Source organism: Arvicola amphibius, chromosome 17 (assembly GCF_903992535.2).
Source record: "Arvicola amphibius chromosome 17, mArvAmp1.2, whole genome shotgun sequence".
NCBI classification, from domain to species: domain Eukaryota; kingdom Metazoa; phylum Chordata; class Mammalia; order Rodentia; family Cricetidae; genus Arvicola; species Arvicola amphibius.
In genome coordinates, this window is record NC_052063.2 from 33,135,511 (window position 1) to 33,158,422 (window position 22,912).

General features: G+C 52.0%; 1 protein-coding gene across 1 annotated transcript; it reads right to left on the reverse strand.

Annotated features, from left to right (window-relative positions):
• Positions 1-299: 299 nt before the first annotated feature.
• On the reverse strand, positions 300-21,799 carry Ctdsp2 (CTD small phosphatase 2). The gene is made up of 8 exons (XM_038314863.2): positions 21,430-21,799; positions 9,117-9,262; positions 7,566-7,604; positions 7,132-7,233; positions 6,432-6,488; positions 4,358-4,450; positions 4,074-4,259; positions 300-3,930 (listed from the first exon to the last, which is right to left on the reverse strand). Exons 1-8 carry the CDS (start codon positions 21,491-21,493, stop codon positions 3,805-3,807), a joined length of 813 nt encoding a protein of 270 aa, XP_038170791.1. The 5' UTR covers positions 21,494-21,799; the 3' UTR covers positions 300-3,804.
• Between the last annotated feature and the right edge of the window lie 1,113 nt (positions 21,800-22,912).

The window sequence follows — 22,912 nt, forward strand, 5'->3', positions numbered from 1 at the left end:
TGTTTGGCACCATCAAGAATGAACACAGGAGCATCAAATCCCCTAGGGCTTCAGTTTATACCCTGCAGTCAATAGGACACCAAGCATATGCTTGTTAAGCACCCGGAGATGAAGGAGTTGGCCCAAATCGGGCTGGAGAAGAGCTAATGTAGTCTAACCCCTGTAACCTTGATCAGAAACTCAGTGTATGTTCTGCTGGGGGCTATAGCTTCATGACCAAAGAGGTCATATGGGAAGGACAGTACCCAGAGTGACAAAATCAGGGGCGGCAAGGAAGGCAGGCAGCTCCCATTCTTGTACAGGTTTAAAAACCAGCCTTTATTAACTAATTGTAAGTAATACAAATATTCCAAAAATATAAACAGACTCTTAATGGCATCCTACATTTCAAGTTTTTGAATACAACAAATGTATCAAATCATGAAGCAGGGTGGTCAAGGATCCCATAGCCCAGTCACAGTGGGACGCAGACCCCTCCCCTCCAAATGGCATCTTGAAAGGAGAAATAGGCAAATCTGGGGTAATTACAGGCAAAGAACATCACCAGTCTGAGAGGGGCTGTCCCAGGAGCTGACCCTGCACTGAAGGTGTGGGTGGGACAGCTGGTCAGACTTGTCACCTCTATTTTCTAAAGAGACAAAAGGGGAGCTGGGGTGTAGTTCAGTTGGTGGTGCCTGCCTAGCATGCATGCAGCCCTGGGTTGAGCCAGCACCACATGAGCCAGTATGTGGCCACACCTAGAATCCCAGCACTCAGAAGTTCAAGATCATCCCTGGCTAAACAGTGAGTTCAAACACCTGCCTGGATTCATAAAACCCTGTCTGAAAAACAAAAAACAAAAAAGGACAAAGCTAAGGTATATATATATATATATATAAAAAGGAACGGAGAAGTAGCCATGGTTAAGTAGCCCAAAGGGAAAACAGGCTAACTGTTCTCACACTTAGCCAGGCTGACACACTCGGGCTGCACTGCCAAGAGGCCTCTGGAACAGGGCAGGGCATGGAATCGCTGAGGATCCATTTCCCAGAGAACGGCTGTTTTGAAAGCCCCATGCTTTTAGTACGAAGCTTTTCTGAGCCACTGTTAACAGAGGGGGCTACACACTTACATAGAAATCTTTGGGAGGCAGGAGGGAGTGAAACAGGTCCCTGGTTAAATGAAGGCAAATTCACTCAACCTCTTTAATTAGGGACCCACGGGCCTACAGCGTCCCCTCTACAATGTGCAGAGTGGAAACCTTTACCTGGCCCTTTAACAAACTGGTCCTGTGTCCAAAGCTCCCCCTATAAGAGGGACACGAACATCAGGCTTTTGACTTAGAAGCCCAATCAGAGAGACACACTGTGTCCCTGAAGAGGCACCTTAAAGAGCTGAACCTGACAGCTGGGCGGATTCCTGGCATGGCTCGAGTGGGTGGATGCTAACAGCAGGCCAGGTGGTCTGCTGAAGACTAGTTTGCAATGGGAAGGCCTGTGGCAAGCCTGGTGACAGACAGACTTCAGGATGAGCTGGCTCCCCCCAGCCTTGCCCTGCTCTGTGCCTGTCCAAGTTCTCTGAGCAGCACCTCCCAACCATCGCCTGCCTCTAAGACACGATCTAGCAAGCAGGACAAGTCTTTAGGTTTGGAAAGAGAGGATGGCCTCGCAGTAGCAGACTACAGGTGGGCGGGGCTTTGACGACAGACAGGCCCAGAAAGCTGGAGCTCCTTGTAGAAGCAGCAGGACTCATCCGTGAAGCTGCACTGGGTTTTGGTCAAGACTCATCTAGTCCTTCCATATGCCTACCAGCGATGGTGGAGCGCAGGCGCTTCTTCCTCTCCGAGGTAAAACATGGAGACACAGAAGAGGGCAGAAAGGGACCTTGATATTCAACTCTGAGGCTCTTATTGCTTAATCAGGGCTAGCCCCCAGAGCAGGCCTTGTGAGAGAACCCCCTCCTGTAGTATTAGGGTGGCGTTAAGACCAGGACCTGGATCTGAAGCCACAACCAATCCCCTGTGCTCCTGGCTAGCACCTGGAGTCCTCCCCATCACCTCGGCAGGATCCCACAGGCACCAGCAAATGATGCTGGGGAAAATGGCATGAGCTTGATGAATGTTCTACTGCATCACCAAAGCAAAAGAGAAGGCGCCACAGTCTTGGACTAAGGAAGGAAGACTGCATAATGCTAGAAGGTGCCAGACAGTCAGCTTCCACTCACACCAAGCTCCACCACCAGGATTTCTCAAAATGGCTAGTTCCTGAGGCAGGACCTAGAGAGTGGAAAGTAAAATAATATTGTATGGCTCCTGAGTGGGCGGTGACCACACCTGAAACAATTCACAAATGCTGGCACCTGCCTCCAGGGAAAGCAGAGATGCAGCTAGGAACTCCACCCAGCTCAGAGAGAGGGGCAGGACTCAATTAAGGCAGTGATGCTGAGGTGGGGCAGGCACCTCAGGGGCCCCTTGTGCTCGAACACAGCAGCACCTCCCTTCCGTTTTCAACCCTTGGAAGCGTCCTTTCTGCGACTCATCTAAAGCATTGAAGATGGAGAACCCAGAGAGCCCAGAGTGCAGGTCTGAGGACCTTGCTTGGTCCTACTACACCAGAGCAGGAGGCATTTGCCCATTTGGCAAACAAATGACAGCAAGGCATGCGACCCCTCAGTCCTGGGAAACGAGTTCTCCCAAGGCCCTGGAGAGGAAGAGAACAGCCAGGAAGGACAGAGGCTAGATCAGAGAGACAACTAGGACAGGACACCAGGGGAGACACAATACAGAGCCTGCCTGGGCAACAGGAGGGCTGCAGCAGCCCAGCAACCCTTCCTGTCCTTTGGAGCTATTATCCTTACATCAGCACCAGCACAGAATCCCTGAAGAGCACTTTCAGGATCTACAAACAAGGAGACACACATTTTGCTTTGGACATTTGTTTCCCCTGTACCCTAGCACCTCCCATATGCATCTCAAACCCAGGACTGCAGCTCGGCCAGATACAAACCAGGCCCACCACTCCATGTTTAGAAATAATTTTAAGGAGTTAAAAGAACAGAAATCGGTTCTCTGTCCTCTTCCAGGGCAGGTAGAAGACCGCTTTCCCCATGGGAGTAAGACGATGGCTAGGGAACGAGAAGGCTGGCTTGGTGCTGGAGCCCGCAGAGACACAGCAGGACCCATGACAGGTGCTCTGCTGGAGCCGGATGCAGCCTGGGGAACACAGGACCAGATGACTTTGAGTACTGGCTCTGCATGCTCTCATCTTCCCTGGTATGTCTGCTGCTACTGGCTAGTATTTCATGTTTTCAGAAAGGTGTGTGCCTGGGGCATCAAGGCAGCCTCTGGCCTCTCCTTTCTCCTTGGCACAGGCCTTGTGAAGCTGAGGAAAAGCCACGGTTTGGCAAGGGAGCCTGCAATATTTTCTATCACTGTAAAGCTCAACAGCTCAAGGAGACACACAACTCGGACTGAGTCTTGGATCTTTCAGCTTCTTCCCTACTGGAACACTGGACACCATAGGCCACAGTTTACTTATGAATGCGCGTGCGCGCACACACACACACACACACACACACACCCCACACACACACACGCTCTGTCTCTCTCTCCCCTGGAAACCAAATATAGGGTGCAAACAGCTCTGGATAGGTCTGATTTGCCTGCTCTGCATCTAACCTGCCCTAAAGTCAACCACTTTCCAGCTCCTTCCAGACCCTCTGGGCAAGTGTTCCAGCTTCTGCTCGGCTGAGTCAGTCAGGCTGATCAGAAAGGCACAGTGTAGCAAAGTCCCCTACTGGGATGGCCGTTTCTTGGAAGCAAGAAGGCTAAGGGGCCCGCAGCTGCCCAAGGCTGGTGTAGACATCATCCGCTCCACTCAGCTCCTCAAAGACTGGGATTAGGTTCAGCAACTCTGTGTCTGCCATGTCATCAAACCAGGACTGCACAGGCACCTGGGGTGGGAAAAGGTGATGTTAATCTGTTTTTTCCTTTCCTTGCTAGTACTACTGGAGGCTGCTGGGCCACACTGGGGTGGTGCACTCTGGTGAAGGCCCTCTTCCCAGCCCGAGGCCTTGGGGCCTATGTGACCACTCACTGCATTCTCTGGGTGGAAGATGTAAGATGCAGGCGAGTTGTCCAGGATGAGGGTTTTTCTCAGATCCCTTCCCAGGCGGCTGAGGTCCTTGACATAGCAGCCCTGGTGGAACACACACGATTCCCGAAACAGGCGGGCCCGGAACACCCCACACCGGTCCAGGAGGTCTGTCACAGGGTCAGCATACTGGAAGAAGAAGAGAGGCCTTAGCTTGGGTGCCGTACTGGGTCCCCCGTGGCTGCTCCATCATCTCCTCTTCTTTCCTCCCATCCTCTCTCGGGTACCTTGGCTAGGCTGGCAGTGAAGAGAACACATTCAAAGAGCTCCCCCATTCGTCTCAGGAACTCATCAACGTAAGGCCTCTTGAGCACATATACCTGCAGAGGCAGAGAGGGCTGCTGGAGATACTTCATGAGGAGGTAGCACTGTCCACCTTCCCACCGCCACAGAGAAACCACCAGGCCTAGGTATTCATGCCAAGACCCTAGGAACCTCTGCCCCACCAAGGATGGCTCCACAGGCCAGTCCTAAACTGAGGAAGGCAGGCACACCATGTCCCAGAAGCCATCTTCATTCCGGGGTGGACCATTAGCTGCCTCCAGAAACAAGTAATCAAGAATAGGCCTCACAGATGGAAATAGCCTATCCTGGATTACTTGAATCCAGCCACAGCCTCCACAGCAGCTTCTGTGCGAGATCCCAACGGGACAGCCTGTGTAGGCCCCCATCTGGCAAGGACCTCAATCCCTTGTCAGACCCATGCCCCACAGGGCCTCTGTGAACTGGAGAAGGGCACACCACCTGTGAGGACTGCTCGCATTGCTTACAGGTTCTTCGGTTGCTCATGCCTCCCCCCGTCTACAGCCTACTGCTTTCCACCTTCAGCCTGCACAAAGGCTCCTCCCGCCATTTCTGTTTTTAAATGATTTATTTGTTTGTACTTTATGTGAATTGGTATTTTGTGAGGGTGTCAGATCCCCTGGAGGTAGAGTTACAGGCGGTTGTGAGCTGCCACGTGGGTGCTGGGAACTCAGGACCTCTGGAAGAACTGCCAGTATTCTTAACTGCTGAGCCATCTCTCCAGCCCCGTGTCCATTTCTTAAAGCTCTGTTTACACTACATCCTACCACAGTGTGTGCCTGCTACAATGTCCTCCTAGCCTGAGTTAGCCACTAATTCCTCAGGAGCGCCATCGCAGTTTAGCAGCAGCACCCCTTCAGGCTGTTCCTCCACTTCAAACACAAGCCCCTCCTCAATCATTACATCCAACATGACCTCTCTACTCATTCTCTTCTCAGACCCACACTGCGCAGGCAGCCCTCCCCTTCTTAATTCCACTAGTCTTTAATTCAAGCCTCTAGTAACCACAAGTCCCTGCACAGATCTGCCCATTCGAAGGCTGATTAGACTGTGAGGGACGACAGGCCTAGCCAGGACGCTGTGGTGCAGACAGCCTGTGAAGGGAGGTGGAGCGTGCCAAAGCCATGAACCCCTCAAGCCACACTTTCCCCATCAGTATCTATCTGACCAGCCCACGAAACAGGTACCATGCCTGTTATGAATGACATCTGCAGCAATGGTCCCTGACCTTCAGTTCCAGACAGAGCTGGATATGCATGGCCAATGTCTACTGAGCACTTAAAGAACCCAGTGTAAAAACCCAGAGGACAGGATGTCAGGGAAGGGGCATAGGAGAGGTCTGGGCTGTGGGCATGGAGAGGAGCCCTCCAGGCAGGGAACAGAGGCTCTTTGTTTCCTGCCTCTTACAGGCAGAGACACTGTTACCAAAGGAAAAAAAGGGAGTAAATCCTAATGGTGCTGTAAAAAAAATGAGGCTCCTGTTCACTTGGCAGGGATGGTGATTAAGAAACGACAGTTACAGGGGCTGCAGAGATGGCTCAGCGGTTAAAAGCATTGGCTGCTCTTCCACAGGTCGGGGCTCAGTTCCCAGCACCCACACGACAGTTCTAGGGGATCTGACTCCCTCACACAGACACATGAGAAAGCAAAACACCAATGCATATTACAAAAAAAAATCATCAAAAAAGGAAATGATGGCTATGACTATTATTTAAAACCAGCCTGGTCTTTGCAGCAAGTTCCAGGACACAGCCAGAATTAAATAAAGAAACTCTGCCAAAAAAAAAAAAAAAAAAAGGAGAGAAAGAGAGAGAGAGAGAGAGAAGAGACTGTTCTCACAGTCAGACTGTGAATGTAGGCAGGCTAGGAGGAGATATGGATGAGAGTTGGAGAGTTGAATCACTAATAAAATAGGAGAAGCTGAAGAAAAGGAATGGTTAATAGGTCACAATGACCTATTTCCTATTTGAGGCTGGTGTGGCCTGGCAGACAGCTCACCTGGTGAGTGGTCCCCTCAATCTCTACAGGCACTATGAAGTCAGCATTGTTGATTGGCTGGAAAACAGAAGTTAATGGCGTCAGCATGGCAGTGGACAGGAAACTCCCATCATCCTCCTGGAGACAGCCCACTAAGCAGTTCTTGAACAACACAGGGTAAGTAGCTTCCTCCTCCTCATCTGTCCTACCTGTGGAAGTCTACCAGAGATGAATTCCAGAGCTTTGACAGGCTAGCCTCTAATTCATGGTCCCATCAGTCAAAGACCTGCACCATTTTATGTCTCGCTTTTTCAAGATGGGCTCTTACTGTGCAGCTCAGGGCATCCTAAAACTTATGATCTTCCTGCCTCAGTTTCCCAAGTGCTGGGATTATGGAAGTGCATACGCACCCAATTTAAGGCTTTCTTGTGTTAAGAAATACACTGGTGAGAAAACCAAAGTGCCAAAACAGATTTAACTACTATTCCATGCTAAGTGGAGACAGACACAGCATGTAGGTAATGATTTATGATGGGTGTGTGTGTGCACATGTGTGTGAAGGTTCCTAACACTCTTCAGTATGGCCCCTGGGTACCTGTGACTCCAGGGTGGCCTGGCTCCTCCCCTCCATCACTTCTGTCTTCACCTGCAGAGCACCTCCCAGCACCTGCTGTAGAGCTCAGACAGGTCCTGAGGAAGGAGGGGCCATGTGCTGCCTTACCTTAAAGGAACTGTGCACAAGGGTCTCATCCAGGTCGATGACCACACAGATTCGTCCTTGGTCTTGCTCTGTCACCTCTGGGAGCAGGCAGGTCCCAGGTATCTAAAATCAGAGCCAGGCTGCTGAGATGTGCCCATCAAGAAGCACGCCCAGTCCCACCTCAGCAGAAGGCTAGAAGATCCAGGCTGTATGGAGAGTCACCAACCCAGGAAGACCCTGCTTAAAGGCAGAGGAAGAGGCAGCAGGTCGGTGTTAGCCGTAGAAGGCTGAAAACAGTGGGACCTTTGGGTGCTGGTCAGGGCTGGTGTGGGAGAGATAGCAGAGACAAGAGGGATCCTTGGCAAATACTCAGCATAAATGGCTTCCCAAGGTACAGGTGATCACCCCACCTGCCAGGTCAGCTAGGGCCCGGAGGGTCGGCCAAATGGACATACCTGATAAAACTGGTACTGGAGACATTGCAACAGATCCGACTGTGGGAGAGAAAGGAGGTGCTGAGTGCCAACCTGTCAGCTCCGCCTGCCCTAACCAAGCCACTGCTTCTGCCTCTCCAAGACCCAGTCACCTAGCAGCTCCTCAGTGACTAAAGTGACCATTTTCTGGGGAGCTGGACAGAAACAAGGAAGGCCTCCTCTCCATAAAGTGAGCAGACAGGACTTAGGGACTCAAATCTGAACTGCCCTCTGTGGTTAACCTCTGCCTAGTCCCTTAAACCTAGCTTCTTGCTGATAATGTATGTTTCCTCTTGCCTCCTGTGTGTAGGTACTGAAATACTGAGTACACCAGCATAAAACACTACTGGGGTGTCCGAGAATATGAAGGGAGACTGAATACAGAGAGCACAAAGACAGCACTGCAAATGTTACACAGTGTACCAAGTGTTCCTAGTGTAAATCTTGAAGAAAAAAAAAAAAGCTAAATTCTGAACTTAGAAAAACCTAAGATTGTCATTTGGGCATGTTTCTTTCAAGGACAGCCTAGCATTTCCCTATGGTAATATATGATTTTACATTTTAATTTAACTGTGCAAATAAGTACTTCTTTAATTTTATTTATTTATGCATTTTTATTTTTTTAGGTATGAGCACTCTGACTGCATTAAGCCTTTATGCCAGCAGAGGGCACAAGATCTTATTACAGATGGTTGTGAGCCACCATGTGGTTGCTGGGAATTGAACTCTGAAGACTAGCCAGGGCTCTTAACCTCTGAGCCATCTCTCCAGCCCCAGATAAGTATTTCTTAATGTTACTAAGAATGCTCCATAAAAATGAACTGCTTAGCAATGCTGTGGGGTTGTATTTACTCAACCATCCCCCTGGACGAAAGGGCTCTTTCTGCAAGCTGTTCCTGTGCACAGCCTGGCTGTGTGAGCACAGCTAGACATGGCTGTGTAAGTCACACTAGGGTTTAGAGGAGGTGTTTTATCATTGAGGTACAAACAGTCACACATTTCCAAGTGACTCATGGTGGCATAGCTGCAATCTGCTGCAGGGTTTGCTTGTTGGTTGCTGCTTTTGTTTTGAGAAAAAAAAAATCTCACTATGTAGCTCAAGCTGGCGTGAAACTTGCTATGTAGATCAAGCTGGCTTTGAACTCAGATCCACCTACCTCTGCCTCCTGAGTGCTATCAGGGTTATTAAGAGCATGGGCCTTTTTAAATCCTTGGTTCCTACAAAAAAATCCACTTGGAAGGCAGTTTTGAGTACTAGACAATAATAACACAGGCTTCAGAGCCAGAGATTTGAGTTCCAATCCCACCACTATCAGTGGCTAATTTGGGGTACACTTATTACATCCCTGGACCTGAGCTTTCATGTCTGCAAGGGATCTTTCAGGGGTCCTGGAATCTGCACCATCTCAACTGCCCACCCCACTGATGGGAAGTATCAGAAAGGAGACAGGCTAAGGAAAGAGAGGAAGGGCCTTTAGACCAGGGATCCTCATGGCCCCAGACCAGGTCAGAATGCCCGCCCCAGCCTGCTACCTTAGCGATGGTGTTTGTCTCCTCCTTGTACGTGAGCTCAGTTGAAGAGCTTGACTGGCCAACATGCTGGGTATGGAAACAGCAGAAGAGGGCCTTGAAGATGTTCCGGCCACGGGGCTTCTTAGGCGAAGACTTGGAGACTAGGCCTAAGAGAACAAGGAATGACAAAGGCCATTAGCTACAGGGATATTAGTTTCTGTCAGCAGTTATCAAATGGCTCTGCTAGAGTAGTCAACACTGCTCACTGAAATGCCACACACTAATAACAAAATGTGCGTGTATCTCCTAGCATGCTCCCTTCAGTGAGGAGACAGTAGTGATCCCCACTCTCTGGTCTGAGAATAGGAGACCTGGGCTGCACAGGGCTGATCTTCACACTCTGGTGCGTCTTGAGAGGGTATCACAATGGGCTCTATGTTAGTACACTACCATCCAAATGAACCTGTAAGGTCCCAAGTTCTCCTGACCCAGTCTCTAGGAAGACTCCCAGTTCTAGGAAAGGGATCAACCATGATTCAGCTCCACGACGCTTCCCTAAATCCTGGATCAGTGGCAACAGAACTGAGCCTAAAATCTCAGAAGTTCTTCACAATGGGCTGGCTGAGATGTCAGTGGGGAAAGATACTTGCCACCTGAGTGCCACCATATGGTGGGAGAGAAGAACAACGCCTGCAAGTTCTAATGCTGCTTGCCCTTGTGCACACGCACAAATTGAACAAACAAAACAATTCCCTCCTCAAGCCTCAGCTCCAAGCAGGAGGCATGTTAGTTTTCTTCTCAGGATTTCTAATTTTTTCCTAATACTTCACTGACCACCCACTCTCCTCTCCTATTCCAAGGAGTCTGTTGGAAAACAGATGGTTACGGCCCCAGGCCGTGCACATCCTGCAGCCTTCAGTCTGCTTCTCAGACTGAAGCTGTTCTGCCCTACCTTGGCCACCTGAGCTTTGGAAATATAAAGCCACTTTAACAAGAAGTTTTCCAATGCAGCTCCAGAAAGACCAAACTGATACAAAGCAAAGGGCATTATAGGCCCAGCAGCAATGGGCTTCAGACTGTCCTTTTCAAGTTGCAGGACTCCAGAAATTGCTCTGGTAACAAGGAGCTGCTGCAAAGAGTATTGTGGCCAGAAGGTGGCGCTGTACATCCAATTATGGAATGGTCCCCAGACACAGGTTCCTCCTGGGCGTCTGAGTGTCCCAGAGCCTAAGTGAGACAAGCTGGTCCACTGTGAAGCAGAGGACCAACTGTGCAGGCAAGTAAGTGCCAGAAATGCCTCTGTGGGGGAAAGCAAAACAGAAAGAACCCCCAGAGCTTCCCTATGTTCTTAGGGGAGGCCACCTGTGGGCATCTCTTGATCTCTCAACATCAGAAGAGCCAACCCCCCCATGGGGGATGCGGAGTTCTCTCCCCTTCTGGGTTAGGGCCACTGAGGATCACTCCAAAAGCAACTGAGCCTTCCCAGGAAACTGCCTGGAAATCTGGGCGTCACTTTAAAAACCATGAAGTTAGAGGACAAATTTTTATGACTTCCTCCCACCTGTATGTGGGTTCCAGGCTGTCAGGCCTGCAGGACAGTAAGCACTTTTACCTCTGGAACCATCTTGCTGGCCTTTGGCATCACTTCTAACCTCTTGGCTACATATGAGGAATTAAGATTTCTTTGGGCATTTTGTCATGAAGTGTTTCTGCCAAAGCAGTCTCCAAGACCAAATTCAAAGCTAGGCCCAGTACTTAACAGCAAAGGGATAAGAAGCTGTCTATCCCTTGAGGAGCATCCTCCAGATACTTCCTAGTCATCTCTGCAGAAACCAGAGGGACTCAGGAGATGCCGACACAGAGCTCCAAGATAGAATCTGAGCCTTTCCCTTTGCTCCGTGGTTTCTTCAGGCACAACCACAACTGAAGGCTTGACCCAGGCACAGTCTTTCTTAAAAGGGCACATAACCCAGGCCTTTCCTGAAGAGAGGCCACATCAGGAATGTGCTCAATACCTTAGTGTAGTAACAGGTAAGGGTAAAACAGGCAGCTGGCTGGGGCCACAGAGAGGCCCCATAGGCACCAGCTTCCCAGGCCTAAGCGCAACCTTGAACTTTGCAGGGGTGAGGGGCTTCTCCAAAGCATGGAGTGACCAACAGTGTCTGCATTTTAAGAGATCACAAACACACACACTGACCTTGAGGGCAGGCTCTCAGAGCAAACACCCCACACAACTGTCTACTCAGGAGGCTAGTCTACCAACCCCGCTTCTCACAGGCCCCATTGCACAGCAACCTTATGTTACAAACACTACTCTTGAGGGTCATCAAGGCTGAACTCAGCTTCCCCCAACATGGCTGCTTCCCCTCAGGGCTAACATAGGCTTTGTCTGTTAAATTCAAAGCCTTTGGCCCCTTGGCCGGCAGGTGTTTAATAATTTCACCAACTGACTACAGGGCCTCCAGCTAAGCCCTGGAGAAGCCTGCATTCTTCTGTCATTTCCCAGAACTGGGAACAGAAAAGCCTCCACGTGAGAGGAAGGAGGTACTGAAGCAGCTGGGTGACTGAACCAAGCCAGGAGGCTTTCTGGGCCACAGTCAAGTTTACAGACCTGTGTTAAGACCTCTGCTATCACAGCCCCCGATTTGCAGGAGGGAAACTGAGACAGTTAGTTCATCAGTCTGTGGGGGTGAGGGTGCCACGTGAAGGTATGACAGCAGGATCAGAATTTGAACCCAGAGCCACGACTCTCAGGCATTTCCCATCAGCCTCTGAAAGGGACACTGGTGCATGTCCATGCACTATTGCCAGGCTTGGGTGGAGCCTTTCAATGGCTCCTTATAGTCCACACTCTGCACTGCATCCCTGAGAGCCAGGAGCAGGCCAGTCCACCAGTGTCATAGGGAGAACCAGTCCACCTCCCCTGGAGAGGAACAGGGGCAGGCGCAAAAGTGGTCAGGTATGAAGGGATTTTACAGTGCAAAGTATCCCCAACAAGGAGGTAGGGTCCCCCTAGAAAGCTGCTCAGCCTCCTCCCCACCCCATCCTCTCCATGATCCTGCCTCCAGATAAGTACCTGCTCTTCTTGCCCTAAACCTTGGGATGTCTGAAAAGGCCAGCAAAGGCACAATGGGGAAGCCAGCCCTGAGCAGAGTGGGGGACTAGAGACTAGAAGTCAACACCTGCTCACCAGCCCTCCAACTCAAGACTGCTGGCTTCCTATAGAGAGAAGCCGCTAGGGAGGTGCCTCTCTATGGGGCTCTGCCAGCTACTGATTCAACCATGCAACCTTAGTTTCCTTGTCCATAAACCGGGTTAGTAGCAAGACCTCATTCAGGACAGCTGAAACATACAAGTAAGGTCCTGGACAGCCTCTAAAACTAAATAAAAGCAACTACTAACCGGCAACAGCCTGGGCCTCAACTGCAGGCATCAACATGAACCGGAGTTGACATGGGTCTCATTCCAGAAGCCCAGCAACAAGGGATTAAGGGTTTCCTACCCACACCATATGGTTGAAGTTCAAGGTCAGACGAGGGAAGAGTGCCTGGGAGAAATCCCTCCACCTATTCCCCAATCCAGCAAAGAACTCATAAACTGTAGATGGTACCCTGACATGACAAGCATCACTTGCTGTGAACATTGCCCTCTCCCCGTGCACCCCCACAGCCTCAGTAAGAACCTTTGCCTGTAAGAAGCATGTGTTTGCACATGTGTGTGTGCACACGTACAAATGAACCCTGGCCTTGCCAGGATAACATTATTTTTAACCTTCTGAAGGTCAGGTCCAGCTACCATGGTTGCCAACAACACAGCTTTGGATCCTAGGAATACCTCACAGGAAATCCACGCAGCCTTGGACTGGCAGAAGGCAACTCCTTGAGCTATGGGACTTTAACAAGACCATTCCCATACAAGGACAGTTCACTCCCCCCAGCTCCCATTCCTCACAGCAAAGGGCAGGGCTGGCTCCCACTATAAAATGGCCTCTCTGAGTGGCCTCCCTCCCCTTTGCTATTGGAGGAAGGAGAGTATTTGGAGCATTTCCGGCCCTTCTTGGCCTGCTGCCTGGGCCCTGCAGCCAAGACACATCTGACTGGGGTTCCCTGTGGAGAGAAGTCCTCCCAGGTTGTCAGCAAGCGGCATCTGTGTCTTGGCTAAGGACTTGCTCCGAAGTGCCAGATATATGGAAGGGTCCCTTGGACCAGCAGGTAAGTGGGCAAGGAGACAAAAGAGGGTAAGAGATGCCGAGACAGCTCCACGGGCCCAGAAGGCTGCAAACAACGGGAAGGTACACCTCTCGATCTACAATGCCCAACCACAGATGTGTTCTGCTAACAAGGCAGACAGGGCAAAAAGTAGATGTGAGTCTCACTGCATGGAGTTTGCGGCACAGGACTTGGCTCACACTGGCCAGCATGACGTACGCTGGGCACTGGTAGTCCCCCATCCAACAGCGTCTTGGTTCCTCATCCCTGGGCAAGAGTTTGCCTCTCCTCTTTCTTTCCTGTGTATGTGTATGTATCTGAGGCAGCCCAGGTAGCTCAAGTTATCTTCAAATGCCTGCCTGGGCCTAGCAGTCTCAGGGCAGGGTCAGTCTTCCGCTCCCACACCTCACAATCTGGTCACCCTCAGACCTCTCGGGGTCTCTGGTCTCAATTTCAGGGACCTTCTTCCCTTAGGAAGATCTTAGTTTTGGGAACAAGGATTCCTTTGCTGTGGGGAATGGGAGCTGGGGGTAGTGAACCGTCCTTGTATGGGAATGGTCTTGTTAAAGTCCCATAGCTCAAGGAGTTGCCTTCTGCCCAGTCCAAGGCTGCGTGGATTTCCTGTGAGGCATTCCTTGATTTCAGAAGGTGCCTCTAATTGAATTATTGGCAAGAAAAAAAGGCAGATTTCAATATTAAAAAAAAAGTTTAAAGGTGTGCTGGGTGGGGGGGGGGGCAAAATAGCAGGTTCTGGGCCAGCAGGGACAAACCTGAAATGCCATTCAAAAAATTGTCAAGGGCTAGCGCCTACCTTGCCACACACAGTGCCAGCTAGAGCAAGGGGACACTGCTGGGTACTAGACAGCAGGCAGCCACATTAGCTCTCCCACTCCTGAGGAGGACAGAGAAGGCTCATGGGTGGGCTAAGAGAAACCTGACAAGCAGGACACAAACACTACTTTGGTGGCGGTGGCTTTGTGGAGAACCCAGAAGAACCAGTCTCTTCTTAGGCTTCCTTTGTTGCCTTAGGTTGTCAGACACAGCAGGAGAGCAAGCAGAACCAGGGCAAGGAGGCACAGGATGGAGCGGGCAGAATGGCTACCTAAGGTGCTACTGGCTCTGAGGGCAGGGGTGAAGCTCAATGGGTTAAATCTCCACCAGCAAAACTTAAAGTTAATTCTGGCTTTGGCACAAGTACTGCATGTGACCAGGAGTCTCGTTTTTTTCCATCTGTAAAGTGGCAAGAGGACCACTAAATCAAAGAGTGAGGATTTTAAGGGCTTCTGAACGCTGGCATAAACCCCAGACATTAAGATCAGAGCACTTCCAGTCTTGGGCCTCAGTCTCAGAAGGTTCACAGTATGACACCACTGAGATTTATTTCAGAGGCTGCACAGCAGAACCAGTGGGACAGGGACAGGCCTGGGAAATAGCCTTTCCTGGCACTCCACAAAACTGATTTGTCTGTGTGTCTGCCTCAGAGGCTGGCCAACCTGTTCCTCCTTCAGGTTCCGGCCTCCACAGTGGCTTTCTGCCCACTTTCAGGACCCCTGTTCCTCCCCACTCGCCCCTGCTTCCCCTATGAGACCCAGCCAACAAGAACACACTCTATATTCCTGAGCAGTTCTCTGTAGCTCTGGGTTCATCTGCAGGCCAACAGGGAAAGTCTCCCTGCAGAGCACTCTGGGAAGTGACTTCAGAGCTTGGCGTAATGGCAGCACAAGTAAGAGGGCCCTTGCAGGGCCTGGGCAAGGGTGGCTTCCACAGGCCAGGTCAAGCAAGACTCTTCAGCCCTCAGCAGACTCCTCCTCCATCTGGCAAGTGGGAATTACTTCTATCTCCTAAGGTTGCTGAGACAAAACCCTAGTCAGAGCACCAGGCCCACGATGAGTGCTCTGTAAATACTGGCTGTGGCTATTCCTGAGTAAGCAAGAACAATCGCTCTGCCCATTCACACAGAAAAACTCCTCCAGTTCCCAGAAGAACCGCAAGCTTCCTGAGTGAATCTGGACCCTGAGGGGAATCTGCTCAGGGCTGAGCAGGCAGTTGGCTTCTCTGCTGAGCTTCCTGGCTCTTCTCCCAGGACACCTGTCAAGATCAGGGGGAGCATTTGGAACACACATGCCTGACCCACCTGCTGTGCTCTGAGTCAGTGGGTCCCAGGTGTGTGTGTTGGGGGTGGGGGGCTGTATTTTTAGTAAGTGTCATAGGAGATTCTGACGTGCATGTCCCTGGCTGAGCGCCAGAGAATCCTAAACCCCTTCCAGGATTAGAAGGTAGTTCAGCCAAAACCCCAGCAGCCCTCTCCACATCAGATCTGATGAGTTCAGACCCTCAGGCCCGGGAAGAGTTGGACTTGAGTTTGCCTCTAAGGCCACTTGTTTTATTCCAAAACCGAACCAAACCCCAGTCAAGAGATCTGAGTTCACAGTACCCCTCGTCCCCTCAGTCACCAGGGAGGAGGGGCCTCCTTCCGCTGCTGAGCAAACAAGAGGTGGACGCACTGTCCCTTCCCTGTGCCACAGCCTTTTACTCACTGAGCTGAAGCCATGTTTGCTCCCTGGCAACAGTGCGGGTGGGTAAGAGCAAATTCAATAGGATGGAGCGTCTGTCTCTAAGAGGCCGGACAAGGTGGCCAGCCTCCCTCTGATCCCAGCACAGGCAGGAGGCGGGAGAAGCTCATGGGCTCAGTCTCAACACTACAACAAAACAAAGTGGTGTGTGTGTATAAGAAAAACCACTGAAAGGGAAAGGAAATGTCAAGTCCACTCAGATCAGGTTCAAGGCTAATTGGTAGGAAAACTAACCAATAAAAAGAAAATACCCACTCCTGCCCAGAGGGAGGCTGTCGTGTCCATGGGACCATGCTACAGGAGAAGGTCTCATGAAGGCTCACTCTGGCTTGAAGGGCTGGATACTCAGACGGGAGTCTGTTCTACTGAGTCTCTGATTCTCAGTCTTGTCTCCCCCTTGATGTCTACTGGTTTCTTCCTAACATCTGCCTGTTGCATGTTCATCTACATTACAGCTGGGAACTAGCTTTCAGTGCTGAACATGTGAGAGAAACACAATCAGAGACCCAACCACACTTTTCTCAGTCATTTCTAGGCGCCCCATAGCCAGCCAGCTTTAGACACAATAAGAGCAGTTTAATGCTTTCTCAATGTGTTCTACGCTCAGACCAAAGTCATAAAGGCCAAGATTAAGAACATCTACTTGTCGGGCAGTGGTATCACACGGCTTTAATCCCAACACTCAGGAGGCAGAGATAGGTGGATCTCTGTGAATTCAAGACAAGCATGACCTACAAAGCAAGTTCCAAGACAGTCACAGCTACAGTGAGAGAGACCCTGTATCTATTCTCGACAAAACCTATCTTTCTCATTGTTATTAAGAGTATGTAAAAGATGGCTTAGTGTTAAGAGCACTGGCTGCTCTTCCAGAGGACCAGGTTCAATTCCCAGCAACCACATGGCAGCTCACAACTGTGTGTAATTTAAGTTCCAATAGATCTGACACCCTCACACCAATGCACATAAAACAAATTATATATGTATGTATTTATGTGTGTGTATTTATATGAGTGTATCTACAAGAAATCTGAATCCTGCTGAGCTCATTAACTCCCAAGGCAAGTGAAGACAGTGGCAGCTATTGATAGTTCCATCCCTAAGAAGGTTTAGAGACTCTTTAGGAGGCACAAGATTCCAGCTCCCACCCCACCAAGTCACACAGGCAAAAAAGCAGTCTACAATAAGTCTGTGGAAGGCTCAGAGCTAACCCTTCCAAGAGGCCAAGCCCGTCCACATTAATGTTCCCTCAGACCCTGGGGCATTATCTTTGGCAGAAAACCCACACACCACTGGGTACTGTTTATACAGTGCTTCTTTGGGGGATAAAGCAGGAGGGCAGACAGCAGTCAAGCCGCATTTAGGAAACAGTAACAACCAACACTAACCTCCCTACACAACCCTTGGTCTCACTGCCTCACCAATCCAAGAATCAAACATCCCAAGATAGAAATAAAGGAAGAGAGTAAAGGAGGAGATGCTGTCAGATGCACACACTAGAGCGCACACACTTACACACAAGCCATTTCACGTGCTGTCTCTCTTTCCCATATAAACATTTCTATTAAGTCTCCACAGAAAGGTTGGGAGCATCAAATCTTGTTAGAAATTTGTCTATCTAGTTACTCCCCCCCCACACTTTTTTTCCCCAAGATAGGGTTTCTCCTTGTAACAATCATGGCTGTCCTCAAACTCACAGAGCCCCCCCCATCTCTGCCTCCCAAGTGCTGGGATTAAAGGCATGGGCCACCCACTACCCAGCTAGTATTTCCTTCAATAAAATTTATTAAGGACTGATTAGGAAGGACACAGGCCCACCCACACACTGCTTCTCTATCTAAGGGCCTTTTTCTTTTCTAAGATTCATTTATGAGTGTTCTCTCTGCACACCAGAAGAGGACACCAGATCTCATTACAGATGGTTGTGAGCCACCCTGTGGTTGCTGGGAATTGAACCCAGGTCCTCTGGAAGAGCAGCCCATGCTCTTAACCTCTCAGCCACCACTCCAGCTCCCCCAGGGACTTCTCACCCAGACTCTGAAGTCTTGCTTAGTTTAAACCTCTCCAAGTCAGCTGGCAAACCACATTTACAAACACTAGCTTAAAAGGCCTCAACCAGATTCCAGGACGGTGGAAATCCAAAGCTCGAGGAGCACCTCCACGACCAGAGGGAGTAAGACTGACACTGTCACCTCCCACCCTTGTAGGCTGGCTGAGGAAGGCCTTACCCAACACAGATGCTGACAAAACTCCTTTCAAAGCTTTTCCTAGTAAAGGCTTAGCTGCATCTGCAGGCCTCTTGGGGAAAAGGAAGACTTTCCCCCTTCTGTGGAGAGCACGAAGAAAAACTTGTCACCACGGGGCTGGAGAGATGGCTCAGAGGTTTAAAGCACTGGCTGCTCTTTCAGAGGACCTGGGTTCAATTCCCAACACACACAGAGACACACAGACACAGACAAAGACACACAGACACACACACACACACACACACACACACGGTGGCTCACAACCACCTAACTCTAGCTGCAGGGGATGGGATGCCATCTTCTGACCTTTGTGGGCACTAGGCACCTACGTGGCACACAGACATACATGCAGGCCAAACACGTATATATGTAAAATAAATTTAAGAAAAACTTGCCATCATTCTGCTTTTTAGGGATAGCAGTCTTGGAGAAGAACCCTCAGTGTAACTAGCTTCCAGACCCCGCCCAGTTCCAGATGTGAGCAGAGCAATCCAAAGCTTAGGTCACTCTTCCAAGAGTGGGCACATGAGCATCCCTTAACAAGTCCCCCCCCCCAATATGCTGCTGAACTGAGGAGGCCTCACCCCTGTCTCACATTGGTCTATTACAGGGTGGAGCCTTGTTTCCTTTGCTTTCCCCCATCTAAGCCCAAAGCTGGGCACAATCTCCCAGCATCTGGGTGACATCCTCACATGATGCTGTAGTAAGTGCCCATTCTTGCCAAAGGGATACTTATATTTTTGATGTCATACACAACCGCTCCTTGCTGTATCAGGGAGCCATTTCTCCCATCTGCTTGGAAAGATGATCCAATTTTGATGCTTTTATCATCAATGACTTCAGCAACTTTGTTCCACTTCCCCTACTGTAATTACTTTTGAATCATCAGCACACACCAGGCAGTCTTTAAGCTCAGAGGACAGAATGCGAAAAAGGAAAATATCGGCAGTGGTAAACAACTTTACTGAGAGGCCACTGGAGCCAGAGGCAGCTTGCTTCTTTCCGAAATCAACTCATTAATAAACTGTTCCACAGTGCTCCCTCACTCTTCCAAAGGTAGATGAGGGTTGGTTGGTGAGGGGAGGTGGTGAGAGGAGGGAGGGGCAGGAACTCCTCAAGTAGAGAGCATTTGCTCCCTCCCACTGCTGTGTGTTTTAAGATGCAGGTTCTGTTTGTAAACTCAGCTAGTTGGCTTGGTTGTCGGTGCCAAAGCAGTCCAAAACAAAGCATGCCCCCCCCCCATGCAATCAAATTTACAAGGTGGGGAAGACCAAGAAGCAAGCTGTTGGCTCGAGAATTCAGATTCCTCCAGGAAGAAGTTTGAAGGACAAACTACATACACAAAAAAGAAAAAAACAGAAAGAAAACAAAAACACAACTCCAAGAAAATAAACCAAGCCAGCAACCCGACAGTCAGGAACTCAGCTGCTCGGCTCTGCTGCCATGGCACGGAACAGATTTCCCATCTACCCTGCTGTGGTCCTGCCACACTCAGGACACCGCCAGGGGACCCTGCGGGTGGGAAGGATGCACACTCATGCGGTCCTGGTTTTCCACTACACCCCCTCCTCTTATGTCCTTGTCCATCCTGATTTCTTCACCTCTGCCTGAAGCTTGGGTCCTTTTCCTGGGACAAGGTTGTGAAAGGTACTGGAAGACTCTGGCAGTAAATTATAAATAAACACAGGCAGCCTCCCTTTGCAGTCCTTAGCACCACACACAGGCCAAGAGAGGAGGTAAAGTTGCTGCCTGGATCACACAGCAGGGTCAGCGATGCAGTCAAGAACAGGGACCCTGGCAAGGAGGAGGGGGCCTTCCTGGGGCTAAGATCTGAGCAAGCAGGGCTTTCACCTCTCTTCAGCACTCGCCGCTGCTTTAGGCGGCCGAGAAAGACGAACTGCTCCCCTTCCCCCATCCTACTGAGGAATTCCAGAGAGGCTGGGAAACCATCGCGGCGGCTCTGCCCCTAGGCTAGGCAAGTTAGGTAGACTCCTTGGAAAAGTGAGCCCCACGGAAAAGTGACCTGCTGATGATTAATATTAATCAATAGGGGGATGAGGTCCTACACCCAGGCCCCACAGCTGGCAGCCTTCCAAGGTCTAGGCCTCAGTCTATTGAACTGTGGCACGGGCCTTTTATGCCCCATTAGAGTGGAGAGAAAGGGTAGCAGGCTTGGGATTTGGTCCCAAGAGCGTGCTTTCCACTCAGCCAAGGAGCCAAGTGACCGCAATCCTGGGAGTTCACTAGGATTTAAAAAAAAAAAAAAAAAAGCAACAACGCTAGTCCTTACACTCGGCAGAAATTTCTACCAGCTATTTTGGACACAATTCTCAGAGCCTGATGAACAGAGGGGAAGGGGAAGAGTTTTAGGGTACCCCACTGTGATCAAACCCAGCGATTCCATCTTCCTGGCCCCAACCTCCTCCCCGCCCCCGCGGGAGGCCGAGGCCTTCGCTCCAGTCCCCAAGCAGACCCCAGAGAGGGCCTGCGACACCCCTGTCTTCTCCAATCCGACCCTCCCACCCTCCAGTCCCCCAACAGGCGGGGGTCACGAGCCCCTGCCCACAGACAACTCGCACTTTTTCGCTGCGCGGTTCAGAAACACACCGGGTCCGATGCCATCCGGCGAATTATGTAACCAGGGACACCGCTCCCGGGCTAAACAAACGCGGCTCTGTGTGTGCGTGCAGCGGCGGCCCCGGGGGAGCGCACCGGGCAGGGAGGGGCTCCGGCCGGGCCTCGGGTCTGGCTCGTGGGCTCCGCCGAACCGCCCGACTCCCGCGCCCAGCGGTGACCGCGGCCCGACCCCTCCCCCACGGCCGCCCCCGCCTCGGGCCGGTGAACTTCGCCCCGAGTCCCCGCGCGCCGCCACGGCCGACCGCCCTGGCAGCCCGGGCTCGCGGGCCTGCGTGAGAACTCGACTGGCGGCGGCGTTCCAGCTCGGGACCCCCCCACACCCTGTTCTCTCCCCGCGGCTCCCCGGACGGACGGGCGCGCCGCGGTGGGGAGGGGGAAGAAAAGTGACCACTCCAGAGCCGCGGCTCGGGTGGGGGCGGCGCGGGTGGCCTGGCGCGCCGCGCGCCCCAGGAGTCTCTGCCCCCGGGGGGGGGAGGGGTGGCCCGACGGGTGACAGCTGCGCGGATGACACCCTCCCGCTGGGCGCTGGCAGCACGGGCCTCGCTCGAGCCCCCCCACGGGGGTCGGAGTGCCGACGGGTGCGCCGGGGCTGACCGACCCCGGGTCCCGCCGGATTCTCCCGCCCCTCCTCGCCCGGGGGGCGACGCAAAGTTTTGGGAAGTTGCGCCCCTACCTTGCTTGGTGAGCACCAGGGCGTCTTCCCTCCGCGCCTGGGTGATGATGGAGCCGTGTTCCATCTAACAATCCCGCGGGCCCGGGCTGGCTGGGCGGGAGGACGCGCGGGCGGGCGGCCGGGCGCGCGGGCGGGCTGGGGGGCCTGGGCGGGGGCCCGTCGGGCTCCGGCTCCCGAGACTCCGACTCCCACAGCTGCTCACATCCCCACCTCGCGTTTCCTCCCCGGGTCGGGAAGGGAGGAGGCCTGCACAGAGGACGGACGGCCCAGGCAGCGGCTCCCCGGTATCCCCAGCCCCGATCCCCCGGTGGCAGCTCCGGGCTCCTCAGTTTGGGTCCAACATGGAGAATCCGGAGCGAAAACAAGAGGAGGAAATGGGACACGGGGCGGTTTCCAGGCTCCCCCCTCCCCTCCGTACTCCAGATAAACAACCCGCGGCTGCAGCGCCCACCCCCGCGCTCCTCCCCGCTCTTGAACCGGCGTCTCCACGGCCTGCCGGCGCGTCCCGCTCCGGGCCAGCGTCCTAGGCGCCGGGACCCTCCACCAGCGAGCCGCAGGGGCTGCGGACCTGGCAGAGGTTTGCTATTTTGTTACGGAAAAAGCGAATCCCCGAGGGGGGGTGGGGTGGCGGGCGGGCAAGGCTGGCGGGGGAGACTTGAAACCGCTCCGGTACTCCGATTGGTCCGCTCGCAGAAAGGGGGCGTGGCCCCTCCTTACTATGCGGTGCAAGGACCCAACAACATTCCAGTCGCCGCGGCCACGCCCCCGGGCCACTCCCCGCCTGCTGGGCTGCCGCCTCCTAGTCCTCTCGGCCACACCCCCTTCCCAACTACTTAAAATGCCACTCCAAGGATTGGTGTCCCTGTTCGGGGCCCAGGTGTTTGTGTTTCTGTCCCTTACTCGCGAAGGCTCAATGGCTCTGCCATGCGAAACCTGGGCAAATGGAGAAGCCAAACCTGGGTTCGAGTCAATTACGGCATTTCCTGCTTAGAACCCAGCGCCTTATATAAGACTATCGCTAATAAATCTGGAAAGGAGTGTGAAGGGGACGGAACCAGGACTCCAGAGTGTAAGAAATGGAATTGACCTCTGGACTGGGTGACCTCCACACTAAAATGACCCCTTATGTGCCAGGACACCTTAGGTGCCAGTCACTCCCGAATCAGGCATCCTATCCTCCTAGCCCAGCTCCCCACCACCATCTCATAGTTCCATCCTCATTTTGAGGAGGACAGAGGTGCCTAATGGACACAGACAGCCCTTCCTCATTCTTTAAGCCTCCAGGCCTGGACTTGAACTCTCCAGCTGCTCAAGGTTTCACGGGAAGGGGTCCCATTAGTCTTCAAGGAGCAGCAGCCCCAAAGGAGCGGTTCCAAGTCCATGTCAGGTTATTTTAAAAATTATTGTGTTGTGTGTGCGCCCCGCTGCACTGGAGGAGATCTGGGGACATTTTCCCAGAGTCTGTTCTGTCCTTCCACTCTGG

Excerpts from the sequence above, each read along its gene's own strand:
- Ctdsp2 (XM_038314863.2), bottom strand. The coding sequence starts at position 21,493 with ATGGAACACGGCTCCATCATCACCCAGGCGCGGAGGGAAGACGCCCTG. Across the intron at positions 7,605-9,116 it reads AGACAAACACCATCGCTAAG|TCGGATCTGTTGCAATGTCT; the intron begins GTAGCAGGCTGG and ends TCTCTCCCACAG. Across the intron at positions 3,931-4,073 it reads TCTTCCACCCAGAGAATGCA|GTGCCTGTGCAGTCCTGGTT; the intron begins GTGAGTGGTCAC and ends TTCCCACCCCAG.